At 39.6% G+C, this 14895-nt stretch overlaps 1 protein-coding gene across 3 annotated transcripts in view; it reads right to left on the reverse strand.

The window, feature by feature from the left end:
- Nucleotides 1-14895, reverse strand: part of DNAJC6 (DnaJ (Hsp40) homolog, subfamily C, member 6) — a 146637-nt gene that overhangs the window by 34429 nt on the left and 97313 nt on the right. For all 3 annotated transcript variants that reach the window (XM_008573978.1, XM_008573977.1, XM_008573976.1), the window contains exons 5-11: nt 11159-11281; nt 5348-5481; nt 4169-4363; nt 3132-3249; nt 1730-1809; nt 296-489; nt 107-187 (exon numbers count right to left, since the gene is read on the reverse strand). In XM_008573978.1, the coding sequence (XP_008572200.1) occupies nt 107-187; nt 296-489; nt 1730-1809; nt 3132-3249; nt 4169-4363; nt 5348-5481; nt 11159-11281 (925 nt within the window). The remainder of the gene's footprint in view (nt 1-106; nt 188-295; nt 490-1729; nt 1810-3131; nt 3250-4168; nt 4364-5347; nt 5482-11158; nt 11282-14895) is intronic.

Below are 14895 nucleotides of genomic sequence, written 5' to 3' on the forward strand. Positions count from 1 at the left end.
GACTTCTAAGTACTGCTTTACTTTAGGCCTCTTCAAGGGCTAACAGTCTTTACAGAAGAACACTTAATCATCAAACTATGTAACTTAAAGAAAGGCTTTGAAGTACCTTGCCAACAGAGAGATGCAAAGAAGCCACCTTGCCCAAAATGCCTGGGGTTGTCCGGAGGGATATCTATTGGAGCCTGTCCTGCAAGACAAAAGGCCATGCAGCATCAATGAAACACAGAAATAAGGCAATGTGATAAGTAACACAGAAGCTTTGTCCTGAAAAACAAAACTACCAGGTGACTCATACCTCCTAAGACCAGCGTATCTTGATGCTCCTGATGAGAAGAGAAGAGGATGCTGGGATTGACATCTTTTGTGCAGTAATGTTCCCATGGTGGGGTTAAGTCTATCACTTTGTCATGGGGCTGCAGTTCTACATCCAGTGTCACCTGGAATAGCTGAGGATATTTTTCTGGTACATCACATGCATCTAACTCAGGCCTAAATAGGGATTTAAAAGAACAAGACCAATGAAAAACAACGGATCCAGTATAATGTTCAACATAGAAACCATCTTAGGTTGATCCTTAGGTTAACTCTGACACTTACTTCCAAGGAAGGCTCAATCATAACCAGATAAGTTACTTTACTTTTCTGAGCCTCAGTTTCCTCATCTAGAGAAAAGAGAATAATGTCTACTCAAGAATGTGGATAGTACTGCATGTGAAAGCATTCTAGAAGGCAAGGCTGATACGTCTAGCCATTATGCATTGCATGGCCAAATCAGTTGTTATAATAGCAAAATAAGCCCACGGTCACCATCCTGAGCTCTTGAACAACTACCCCTATCCTGGCCCCAGCAACTCCCAGCTACCACCTCAGCTCCAGCCACCACCACCCATCCCCTCACCGAGTTCCCTAAACCACAGTTTGATATAGCAACTGATAGTTAATGTCTGGTGCCGGTTGATCCTCCAGAATCCTGCTTCACTGCTATGGTTAGGCATCCATTCTTTTTTTTTTTTTTGGCAGCTGGCCAAAAGGGGGATCTGACCTCTTGACCTTGATGTTATCAGCATCATACCCTAACCAAGTGAGCTAACTGTCCAGCCCCAGGCCTCTATTCTGATGGGTCATTGCTCATACTATACCACTGGTTAAACTTCAATCCCTGTAGGGAAACACAAAGGGACACATAGATGCAAAAGATCACAGTAGTGATACTTTGTTCCCTCTTTTTTCACTCTCGTTCCCTCACACAGAATTTTATTTTATTTTATTTTATTTTATTTTATTTTATTGAAACATAATTGAATATACATATTCGTGGGGTACAGAGTTGAATATCTATACCTATGTACAATGTGTGACGATCAAATGAGGATAATTAGCATGTTCATCCTTTCAAAACATGTTCATTCCTTGTATCCATTAACTAATTTCTCCCTAACCTCCTTCCCCCACCCCCTTTCCCACCTCTAGTCACCACGGTTCTGTTCTCTCCTCTGTCACATGGAATTTTAGACCATTCTACTTGAAGTCTTTGATCTGCTGTACTTCTCAAGACAAATCCTATCCAACTGAAAATTTTTAAATGCATACTGCCTTTCTGTGTTGCTCAGTTACACTTGATGGTCCAGAAGCACAGGGTTCTGGGGCATGCTACAGCATAGTGCCAAAGAGTCTCAGCATTGCACAGCTACACGGATTGAAAGACATGTTCAGCCCAAGCAGTACTTACTTGGTGAACTTTAAAACTGTTGTGTCCAGTGGTATAAATCCAGTATGAAATTGAAGCTGGAATATCTGCGTGTTGGTTACCTAAAAAAAAGTACAACAGAAGCACATTACAATCGATCACTGAAAAGGGAATCTGATCAAAAGATTATATTTTGGGGAGTGATGTACCTTCAACTATTTCTATATCTGAATCTTGGTGTACTATGAATATCATACAACCTCCCAGCTTTTCCCAGCCTCTCTGCTCCATGGACTCTGCCTTGGCAGGCCATTTCCTCACCTGCTGATGTCCATTTTCCTACATGTTGCCATGCTTTGACTCATCGCATTCCTTCTATCCAGGAAGACCCGCTTCAAGCTGATGAGCTCATCCTTCAAGGCCCTGGGTTACACTCTCTCTGTAGCCTTTCTGGGCCACCACTGGCTAAAACAAACTGTTCCCTCTACAGCACTTCATGCTCCCTCTAATATGTTATGATGGATATTTGTATATGTGTTAATTTTCTCTGCTAGGCCAAGTACCTTAAAGGCAGGGACACAGTCTTATTCTTGTCAATCCTAAAAACCCAGGCAATGGCTGGAACAGAGATGCACTTAGCAAATATATGATGAATTAAAAGCAATTACTTGCAACATGATTCCTAATAGCCAAAGAATCACAATAACCCAAATGTCCATCAACTGATGAAGAGATTAATAAAATGTGGTATAGCCATGCAATGAAATATTATTTGGTGATATAAAGAAATGAAGTACTGATACATGCTATAACAAGGATGAACCTCAAAACATTTATGCTAAGTGGAAAAAAAACAGCCACAAAAGACCACATATTATATGATCCCATATATATGAAATGTTCAATATAAGCAAATCCATAGAGACAGAAGATAGATTCATGGTTGCCAGGAGATAGGAAAGGGGAATAGACAGTTACTGCTAATGGGCACAGGGTTTCTTTTAGGGGTGATGAAAATATTGTGGAATTAGATAGTGGTAATGGTTGTACAATCTTTTGGATATTTTTTTCTGCATAAACCACTATATTGTACACTTTGAAAGGGTAACTTTTATGTTACGTAAATTTTATCTCAGTTAAAAAAAATTGAAAAAAATAATGATTATTTAATTCCACATCTTTAGTAGAAATCTCTCTGCTTACACTTATCCGAATGGGACACTATAAGAAAAGCACAAACTTCTAAAGAGCATAATTTGCTAAAAGTTCTAGAGCTGCCACCCTCTCACACAGTCATCATGCCAAGGAATTTGAGCAAGTCACAACACCTCCAAGTCTTAGTTTCTTCCTCTATAAAATTTTTAAAGATTTGGACAAAAGATTCAAAAATATTCCTATTAAAGTCTCAGATGAGCTTATGCCATGATTTTTCCTGAAACTGTACCTTAGCCTGCAGCCGGCTTCCAATGGTTGACCTCAAGTGATACATGGAAACGACTACATCTCCTTGCACAGTGATGTTCAAGGGAATGCAGATTTTTCCATCTTGGACACGGTATTCTCTTTAAACAGAAACAAAAAAGATGTGAGACACTGAAAGAGAATCCAATCTGGCACAATCACATAGACACAGGTGGTATAGACCTCTATGGCTCTGGCCAAGAGACCTGTTTGCCCAGGCCTGGACTCAGAAACCATTTCCTACCTTGAGAAAAAAGAGGAGTCACGTTAGTGTCAACTGGATGCAAACTGGTCCTGCAAGGGGGCGGGCATTGGTTTGATGCCAGGCCCTCTCTTTCCATACCATCTGGACTTCCAGCTAGTGCAATTGCCCATCCCTGCTTTAAAGATCACTTGTTTTCCTCAAATTCATCTAGCCCTTGTATATTCGCCTTTTTTCTAACCTTAAATTAATAGTAAAAGCGGAGATAAAGGGAACAAAAAATCCAACTGAAATCAGCATAAAATCAGAAATGCCACGCTCTGTGATGGTCTTCAATACCAGTTCACAAATTCAACTTATTCCAAACTAATTTCATTGTATGTTACCACCCACTTACTTCTCTCCACATACCCCTAAAACCTCCCACTAGCAGCCGCTCTTTACTATGGATTCTATAACTTTAATTCCATCACCATCTACCTAGTTCCTCACTTAGAAACCTGATTCATCCTTGACTCTTCCATTATCCTAACCAAATCCCATCAAGGCCATCTCCTTCTTAAATGCCCAGGTCTGTCCCTCACTACTGTCATACCCCTCATTTTAGCTCATGCTAGTCCCTTAGTCTAAATCACCATTGGATTTGAAAAGGAGCCATGGCATCTACTAATTTAGTTATGCTTTCCTATAATTACCTCTGATGTTGAACTTCTTTTTTATATCAGCCATTTCACAATGATATAGTCTTGCAGGAAGAATATGATCCAACTTACAAAGGAATTGAGCAGTGCACAGAAGTGAAGAAAAGTATGACTTACTTCATTCGTTCAAAATCTGCACAAGTGGTATATATTTTGGTTTCTCCAATCAGTACATCGCAATAAGGACGACACCCATTTCTCTGTTTGTTAAAAAAAGGTATTGGACTGACAGTGATTGACTTAATCGTGAGAGGCTTGAAGTGAGGGCGGTAGGGTTTGTCTGCTAGTAGGTCACACATATATCCCAGGTATCTGAAACAGACAATTGCCACATGTTTTGGGTTCCATCACACCAGGAGAAACAATCAATCTTTGCTATGAAGTTTGTTCTTGCAAATTATTGAGTTACGATAAGAATGCAATCTGTTAATTTCTTAAACACTGACTAGCAAAAGGGAATGCAACCAATAATTTAGAATATTTACCTACTGATATTACTGTACTACCCTAAAGAACTGTAGATGGCATACTTATTAAATCAAAAAGCTTATGGAAGCTTTCACTAGCTCAATATTTAAACATCTATTCCTGTTTTATCTAGCAGATTAAATTTATCAGCTAAAACCTGGCTTTGAATAAATTTTAGAATTTTACCATCAAAAGCACTTTTAATCCAAAAACATAAGAAGATGCAATCAAAATAGGAAAAAGAAACTGTGACTAAAGGAAAGAAAATAAATCAGTTATCTAAAAAGGATTTTCTTTTTTAAGCTACTTTCAGATTATCTTTTGTAATCTATTTTCTTATTCCTATATCAGAGTCATAAGAAAAAGTGAATTTTAAAACTTATTTCTATATAGTTGCTTTTCTTTTTGTTAATCATGTCCCCCACGGGGTGATCGTCAGTAGTAAGAGTAGCAGCTTCTGCTTGTTTTTCAATAAAGACCTGTATAACCAAACAAAAAGGAACTGGTCTTAAAGCTTTGGATCAGGAATTAGGAATTTTTAGACCTGGGGCAAATCACAACCTGAGTCTCAGTTTCCTTACCTATAAAGGAAAGTGGACATAGTATTCTTTAAAGTTTCCTTCTAATTTTAAAATCATAAATTCTCATACAGGGGCTTATGAAACTGTATGAAAACTCAATATCCACGCTGAATTCAGTTTTTTGCTATAATTCAGGATAATGCCAGATAAATTAAATGAAAGTTATGAAAGCACCTATCAGGCAGATTTCAAACAGAACATGACCAATAAGAACACATTTGCCTACCCTGCACCTAGCTTACTTTACCTCCTGTGGGATGGTGAAAGTCCAATTCCTGGACGCTTTGCATATAGCAATCGAACAGCTGGGCCAGGAGTAGAGTAGAGATTACAGAAAATGAACATAGCACCAACCAGAATTGATGATGCTGCCCGTCCATCCTGTCAAAGAAAATGCATAAACTTATCATGAACTTGGTCAAATCAGCCATTCTCCATTGAGAATGCAATTAAAAGAGAGAGAGAGGAGAAAGCCTCTTAACTGGGGGTGGCTTTCATTTCAGAATTGTTCACTTGAAAACCAAAATCTTTACCAGCTATTTAAATCACAAAGAAGCAAGGAAAGGCTTATTATTAGGATAAAATTGATTCTGTATTCACCTTAGAAGCCTAGCAAAATTAATTTGATTTGCATATATTTATTGAACAATAATATAATCTTCAAAGTAACTTTGGACTTGTAGCATCAGAACTAATAGTTGAGGTCTCTTGGTTTAGGAAAATGCTGCTTGATGGAATACACTATGTATGTATTTTACCCAAAGTATGTTCCTAGATTCACATAAATTAAAGAAGCTTCACTTGATTCAACCTCACTCAATGTAAGAATAAATCTGGTATGGACTGGATGTTTCTGTATCCACCCCCCCCCCCAAATTTATATGTTGAAATCCCAACCCCCAATGTGATAATATTAGGAGGTGAAACTTTGGGGAGGTAATTAGATCTGGAGGGTAGAGCTCTCATTTACGGGATCAGTGCTCTTATAAGAAGAGACATAACAGCTTGCTCTCTCTCTGCTCTAGGCCATGTGAGGATACAAGGAGAAGACAGCTATTTGCCACACAGGAAGCGGGCCCTCACCAAACACTGGAAATGCAGGCACCTTGACCTTGAACTTCCCAGACATCAAAACTGTGAGAAGTAAATTTATGTTGTTTAAGCCACCCAGTCTATGGTATACTTGTTAGAGCAGCCAGAGCTGACTGAAACAGTATACAATAACAGTCCTGACAGATGGTGATCCAGCCTTTTCCAGAATACTTTTAAGTGAACAGGGAGACTACTGCTACTTGAAGTAGCCCACACCAGTTTACAAGGTGTTTCCTTACACTGAGTATGTTGAGTCAAAGTCTAGTCCTCCATAGCTTCCACTCAATGATCCTCACCCTTCCTTCTGTGAGAACAAAAAATAAACCTACTCCTTTTGAAACCAGGGAACAGACCTCTGATTTCCCCTGGCTGATCCCCCAACCCTTGTCAGAGTGGGACTTGACTGGAGGGAGAAGGAAATAACTAAAGAAAAACTGCTTGACCGGGAAGGACAGGCTGAATTCCTAGGAGCAGCAATAATAAGAGTAGAGTTGACAAAATATATAAACTTACTTAGGCTAAGACTTGATCTGGAAGTCAGGATGCTTGTTCCTTAGGCTAAGCTTTGATTTAAAGGTCAAGATGTTTGTTCCTTAAATGAATGCCTTATGGCTTAGGATAACATCTGTAATACCAATCTTGAGTTGTCTTTGCAGAACACCTGCTGCTACAAACCTGCTTTGAAGTTTGCACGCCCTCAGACTCAAAGGAACCAAGGAGGATCTTAGCTGTGATTTTAAGCCTTCAGGGAGTCTGGAGACTTAAAGGTCCTTTAGCTACCACAGGCTTTTTTGAATAGCCATCCAAATACATACTAATCTTTAACACTGTGATCTTTGGCATGAGAAACTTCTTAGTCATCTGGGTAGCAGATGAGGAACTCCTCTTGGTTCGGTAACACTTTCTCTCTCTGTCAGCCCTTCCCATATCTAAAATATCCTCCTTTTCTATCAACACTTCTATTTCCCATTTAAACAAACCTAATCACTTCAATTCTTTCTCATTTTCTATTCCATTTTATGAGACATCATCATTTAGTACACTTCCTCTAAACATACTCAAGTTTTAAAACAACCACCTTAAATGTGCTGCCCAGATGTGAAATGTAAGATATGAGATGCATTCTGACCAGACTAGAGCAGAATTTCATCTTCCTTAGTCTGGACACTATAATTTTATTAACATAACCTGAGGCCAAACTAGTATAAATACAGGCGAAGTCACACCATAAGCCCTTATTGATCTCTCTATCCACTAAAACCCCTAGTTCTTTTTCAGATTATCTGTTACACTAGTAGACAAATATGTTTAATCTTTTAGAACCAGAATTCAGGACTGTACATTTACCCTGCATTTAATTTTCACATTCTTAGTTTCTATTAAATGATCAACCTACAAGAACTTTTCAAATCCAGATTCATTATGTGACCCTTCCCATTTGGAGAAAACTGATAAGCTTGACCTCCTCATGTTCATCAAAGCTGTTGATTAAAAGGGCAGCCAAATGAAACCTTCTCTCAGGAAGATGCTGATCCATTAGTCACCTACCTTTGGAAGCAGATATTCAGCCACAATCCAACTAAATATATAACAACTTATCCCAGATTTCTCTTTCTTGATTATAAGAAACCAGGAAATATCTCTGTGATACTGTGAAATATTATTTGGTCTTTGTCCCCATCCCTTTCCTGGCACACAACTCCTAAAATCCTTAGAATCTCCAAAATGCTGTCTTTTTGTATGCTAAAGAGTTGACTATTGGCTGGCAGCCCCTAGGTAGCTTCAAGATGGGGACTGGTCGCAGGAAAGACCAAAGAAGGACTTTTAGCCCCATCCCCCAACCTCTGGGGAGTGGAGAAAAACTGAAGATCAAGCTGATCACCAGTGGCCAATTATTTAATCAATTATGCCTTCCTAATGAGGACTCCATGAAAAGTCAAGAGGCATGGGTTCTGGGAGCTTCTGGATAGCTGAACACATGGAGGCTCCTGGAGGTTGGCATTCCTGGGCAGGCATGGAAGCTCTGCACACCTACCCGCATACCTTACCCTATGCATCTCTTCATCTGTATCCTTTGTAATATCCTTTACAATAAATAGGTAAATGTAAGTAAGTGTTTCCCTGAGTTCCATGAACCGCTCAGCAAATCTATTGAACCCAAAAGAGGGGGTCTTAAGAACAGGTAAAATAACCTAGCGCTTGCATCTGACATCTGAGGTGGGGGGCAGTCTTGGGGACTGAGCCCTCAACCTATGGGATCTGAAGCCATCTCCAGGTAGGTAGTGTCAGAATTGAATTAGAGGACATCCAGCTGGTTTCCACTGGAGAATTACTGGCTTGCTTGCTGGTGGGGAGAAACTGCTACACATTAGATCACAGAAGTCAAAGGCCTGTCTCCTGTGTTGATGATTGTGCTGTGACAGAGCAGAGGAAAAAACAATGTGAATTTATGTTTTTTCCTCACTCAATCTTGCAGGAATCCAATAAACCATCTCAACTAGTCTATCACTCTTGTTGCAAAATGTTCAGTGTGTTCATAATGAAACAAGTGGATTTCTTTTTTTCCAAGAGTTTAAAATCATCTGTGCAAAAATTTATTAGAATTTTGCCTTGAATTGCCATCGGGCTCATCGGCCTATAACTTTCCAGGATCAACCTGCTCCATCTTTTGAGAAAACCCCTGCTCTTCACTTGCCTGGCACCTCTGCTTCTTGTTTCCTCACAGTACGTAGGGAATACAAAATTGCATCTGCAAGTGCTTTCAGCATTCTGCCACATAATGTAAGTCTAGAGAGTGGATTACTTTTAAAGACTCTGAGGCTCTCTTACTATCTTGCTACCTATCAGCTTTGTCTTAATTTTCATTGTTACCTCATTTCTAGCTTGACATTTGTCCCCGGATAAAGAAAACAGAATAAAGGTGTTAAAATTATATCACATGCCTCAAGAACTTGCTGTTGTCTTTATTCCGAACACAGTTTTAAAAAAAGACACTTTTGGGCCGGCCCAGTGGCGCACTGGAGAGTGCACCGCTTGGGAGCGTGGCGGCGCTCCCGCCGAGGGTTCGGATCCCATGTGGAGACCGGTTCCCGCTCACTGGTTGAGCGCGGTGCAGGCACAACACCGAGGGTTACGATCCCGTTGCCGGTCAGTAAAAAAGACAAAAAGGAAAAAAAAAAAGACACTTTTCTCAATCTTAACTCTTTTTAGAATTTAATTTCCCTGACACTCTTTCAACAGATCCATGGCTCTTGGATATGTGTCCCTTCCTTTTATCTGTCATGCAGGTTTTTTTAAAGGTTTTTTTAATTAAAAGACTAATATATACATATTATTTTTAATATAACTGTAGCATATATAGGATAAAAATAAAGGCTGCCACCCCTTGTTTCAATTCTGTTCCCAGAGACTTGGCATAGACTTCCAATTCACACACATGTTTTTTTTTTTTATTTTTTATTTTTTTTTGTCTTTTTTGTCTTTTTCCGTGTCCGGCAACGGATCGCAACCCTCAGTGTTGCCCCCGCACCGGACCGGGGACCGGCAACGGGATTGCAACCCTCGGTGTTGCTCCCGCACCGCGCTCAGCCAGTGAGCGGGAACCGGTCTGTATGTGGGATCCGAACCCTCGGGCGGGAGCGCCGCCGCGCTTCCCAAGCGGTGCACTATCCAGTGCGCCACCGGGCCGGCCCGCACTCACATGTCTTTTAAGTGAAACTCAAGAGCACCCTGTAGAGCCATAATACTTTGCCTCTTCTTTTTTCTTTTTTATTGGGTTTTTATTCTTTACAATTATATCATTAGAACTGGGTGCCTCTGGTCTCTCTTGAGCCATCCTCGCCTACACAATTGTCAGATGTAGAACTTTTAGAAAATTCTTGAGTAAAGAGAAAATCACCAAAGTACCCCAAGCCTATGTAGTCCCTAAAAGAAATATTTTCTGTTGCATAATCTGTTGTGCCTCTAAAAGAAAAACACTTTGGCCTTTAACATTAAATTCCTACAAACACCAGGTATTTTTCCTTTATTGCCAAGAGTTTAGGGGAAAAAATGTTCTTCAGCTTTCTTCTGTTTCAGACACTGGCCCTCAATAAGGGGTGTGGGGTGGGGGGAATCATCAAGAAATATTATGGCAAAAAAAAAATACACTCTGAGGTTTATAAAAGCAATGAATATTTCCAGTATCTATACTCAGATTCCATGTGTGTATTCATTTGTCATGTATTCCAGCACTTATTCAGACCTTTCATGCTTAGGGTGTAAAAGTACACAGTTCTTTCCTGCAGGAGGATAATAGTCTAGTGGGAAAATAGGCAGGAGAACAGATTATTAGGCTGCAGTATATGAAATGCCATAGAAGACATTTAGATACACAGTGGGAATATCCATATCATGAAAATACTCAAAAGAGTCAGAAAGATTTTACTGAAAATTGAGTTTTAAAGGACAGGTAAGAGGCCTGAGAGGAAAAGTTGGGGAAAGGGACACTAGAAAGTCAATGGTCAGAAAAATCGCCAGTCCCACTGGGAACTGCTCTAAAATACAGTCAATCTATGTAACTACATACAAGGGCATAGACGTGTTTTTCTTTTACTTCTACTCAGACACAGCCAGGAAAAAAAATATGCCAATATGTTTATGTCTATTTTATTCATGTAAAACTCAGTGACATTATTATCTGTGTACCCACAGCTCTGTGTGCTACCTATTCTATAATACTTGGCACATTCTAGAGTCCTCACATTAGGTGGGTTGTGTACACATTTGCCTCTCCCACCAGTACTCAAGCTTTACGCCAAAAATAATAAACTCCTCTCTTGTTTTTATATCTCTCACATTACTTAACTCCTGAGTAGGGGCTCAATAAATCCTACTAAACTCAAATGTTACCTGACCACCATTCTATAAAGGGCCATCCATATCTGACCAAACCAAACCACTCCCACTAACAACAAAGTTTACTCACCAAGCAGTGGACAACACAGACATTTTTGGGATTCTGTAGCAGCCAGTTATACATATTCCGACACACAGCAAAGAGGTTATGCAGACTGGGAGCCTGCCTGATGGGCCAACTGCATTCTGAGACCTAAGGGAACACAGCAAAAAGAAATGAATCCTCCCAGCCATTGCCTCTCCATAAGCAGGTATCACACCAAACAATTCCACATCCTCTTTTAACATAGCCAGGAAGAATTGAGAACAGGGTCCAAATGCAGAAAGAAGAGGTATTTAACACAGTAATTTAATTAAATTAAAGAATTCTGTTTTAGTAAAGGTATGAAAACATATGTTGAAATACATTTTAAATTAAACTAGATCATTTAAACTACATATTTGGATTTTCTTCTATTCTGTGAAATTACACAGAATTTAATTTCTGTTGAGTATAAAATGTTTTGACCTGCCTACTAGATGCTTAATTGTAGGATTAGCTTATAAATCCTACAATATCCCTAATTTTATCTAAGCCCTCATGATAACATGAAAAGTACTACAGAATGAGCCAAAGGCAGGCATGTGCATGGATCTTTTTTTTTTTTTTTTTTCTTTTTATGAAGGGACACAATTCACAGGGGCAACCTTTGGCATTTTCATTCATTTAACACACATATTCGTTTAACACATTATAAAGCCTCAGCTGTGTTCTAGGAATGTTGCTTGGCTCTAATCCATGCAACAATCACACAAGACAAGTATTCATATGATCCCCATCTGCAGATGAGAAAACTGACTCTCAGAGGTTGCCTTGTCCAAAGTCACTCTGCTGGTCAGTACCAGCACTGCAGCCCAGGTCTTCTTGAATATACGAGTGTACTTAAAAAGTTCATGGGAAAATAGAATTAAAAATTAATGCAAATCTTTCCATGAATTTTTTTTTTTTTTTTGTCTTTTTTCGTGTCCGGCAACGGATCGCAACCCTCAGTGTCGCACCCGTACTGGACCGGGACCAGCAATGGGATCACAACCCTTGGTGTCGCGCCCGCACCTCGCTCAGCCAGTGAGCGGGAACCGGTCTGTATGTGGGATCCAAACCCTCAGTGGGAGCGCCGCCGCGCTCCCAAGCAGCGCACTGTAGCAGTGCGCCACCAGGCCGGCCCTTTCCATGAATTTTTTGAAGTACCCTCATAAATCTTTGTGCTACACCAGCCTATTGGTTGAGACTATCATTTGCCTCAAAAGACTAGGTACAAGCTCCAAATGATTAGATATTTGCTAATTTAACCAAAAAAACAATAAGGAAAAGCTTAGATTTGGGCAAACTTCACTACCTCCTTAAGCCTTTCTCCATAAAACGTGGTAAATGGTACCTATATATATTCCTCACAGAGCTGTGGACGTTACATGAGAATCTACTTCAGGGGTTTAACTCAGTATCTGACACACACAAAGTGACCAATAAATTTAGCAATTTTTCCCCCCAGGCAACTGCCAATGCAAAGCACTGAGGTCAGATAGAACCAGTTATGTTAAAAAAAAAAATGAATGAATCCCTGTATGTCAACAGTGCAGAGTGAAGGACCCAGAATGATCCAGGGCTTTGTTAGAGAGCTGGAGAATATTTAAGAAGGAGAGCAACTCTTAGATCTCCATTTTCCAAAGATCTCTCAAGCTCCAGCATGGAGAACGGAGGTGGATGACAAGAGACTAAAGGCAGGAAGACCAGTCGGAAGGTTGGTGTGGAGTTTATGGAAGGGATGATGGTGCAACTGGGTATTATAAGATTGTTGTGAGAATTAAGTAGCACAACACAAACACAGTGAGTGCTAGCTTACTGTCAAGCTATATTGAATTAACTGTTTATATCTGTCTCCCGCTCTAGACACTGGGATGCATGAGAAGAGAGGCATAACTTATTTGTTTTTGTAACCCAGTGTCCATGTGTTACTCTTGTGGCAATTGCTCAGTAGGTATTTGCTGAGTGAATGAATGAATGAAAGAATAAAGGAATGAACCACATTTGGTAATCTCTTTGTAGTAAGACTGTCTACATGTACAATATCTTGAGGAAAGAAAAGGTGAATCAATTTTGTTGTTTTTCTTATTATTTTAGATTGCAACAGAGTAAAAGTATAGGAAATTTGTTTTCCCAGGCAATATTTTTTAAGGTTTTAAAAACTGTATGTTACACATACCTACCCCAAATGTCAATATCTATAATGACCCTCGGCTAAAAGTTGGCTAAATTGTTCTTAGCACAATAGGCTAATAACTCCAGAATCATTAAATCAATCAAGCAAATAATATTAATTTAAAGTACTCCATAATTACATATTTACTTGATATATAATTATACACCATTAAGCAAACATACAATTAGAATTTTTTTGAAAGCATGTGCTCTGTCTAAAAGGGGAAAACATTAAAGGATAAGCAAAACCAAAAATAAAAATAAAAGCAGAAATTCAATCACTGCAAGCTGTTTTTGTAGCTCTCTGGGGTTCACAGCTTCATGGAATAAGCACAATCCTTGGGTATGTGACACTTCACAATGTCATCTACAGTGTCCCTGAATGAACACCATATGGATTACAAGGCTGCCATGATACCACCCGGTGGGAAAGGAGGCCAAAACGTCACCAGGGCTGGATGCCATTCAATTTTCATCTCTCCATCACCCGCAGCACAAGACAGGATGGCAGAAGCATCCCACTTGCTGAGCAGAAGCACAAAAGATGCTACAGAGAATCAGACTAAAGTGCCATATACAATCTTTTAAGAATCTCACACCATTTCTGGAGGCCAGGGATATTTTGGTCAATCATTTAATTGGGGTATGTTATTAATACCAATGTTAATCATAGCTACCACTGACTGAATGCTGACTCTAAGCCAGACACTGCCATCAAATTTATTCCTTACAACAAACCTACAGAAAAATTTTCTAACGGTACTTATACAACAGGTGCTCTTATTGTCATCCCCATTTTACGTAAGAGAAAACTGAGTCCAAGAAGAGACAAAGTGACTTGCCCAGGAAGAAGAACAGCTGAGATATGAATAAAGGGTAATTTTTAAAGTTTAAAATTTGTGCATATTACATGATTTCATCCGAATAAAAAAATAATAATAATGTGTGTACTCCACATTATACTATGCTGTCTGTTGATTGATTATTAACAATAATCCCATCTTGTATTTGTGGGGTAGTTACAGCTTCAAGTGATGGCTGTATTTTACCAAGGTTAAGACATTCCATTCACAGAAGACTTCATAACTAGAATGTGAGAATCCCTGGTCTACGGTCTGGCTCAGAGGCCAGGGATTGTTTTTCTACCCAGTTGTTTCCTGCCCTTACACTGGTGCATGCTGGCAGAGGGAGAGATGGAGTACGAGCTGCGAGGTCACTCCTCTGCAGCCAAACTCCCTCACCTACCTCGAACCAAAGCAGAAACAGCAGACAGATATAGTGACCTTTCTGGTGAGCTCTGGAAAGAAAAAGGGGAAAAATACTGACCTTCAATCATGAGCCTTTTAAGAAGCCCAAGTTGATAATATATTTTCCAAAAATCAAGTTGTTCTCAAAGGGAAAGAAATCCTACAAGATGATGTGGTTTAGAAATAGTCAACATAAAGGAACAGTCTGAAAGATCCAGCTGGGCTACTGGTTTCTATGCTATTAACAGTGCTCCTTCATCATACTGTCCTTCCTGGTTCGCCAGAGAGAGGGGGGTCAAAGTAGCACCAGAATAGCATTAGTCA

The sequence above is a fragment of the Galeopterus variegatus genome, unplaced genomic scaffold (assembly GCF_000696425.1).
Source record: "Galeopterus variegatus unplaced genomic scaffold, G_variegatus-3.0.2 Scaffold979, whole genome shotgun sequence".
NCBI classification, from domain to species: domain Eukaryota; kingdom Metazoa; phylum Chordata; class Mammalia; order Dermoptera; family Cynocephalidae; genus Galeopterus; species Galeopterus variegatus.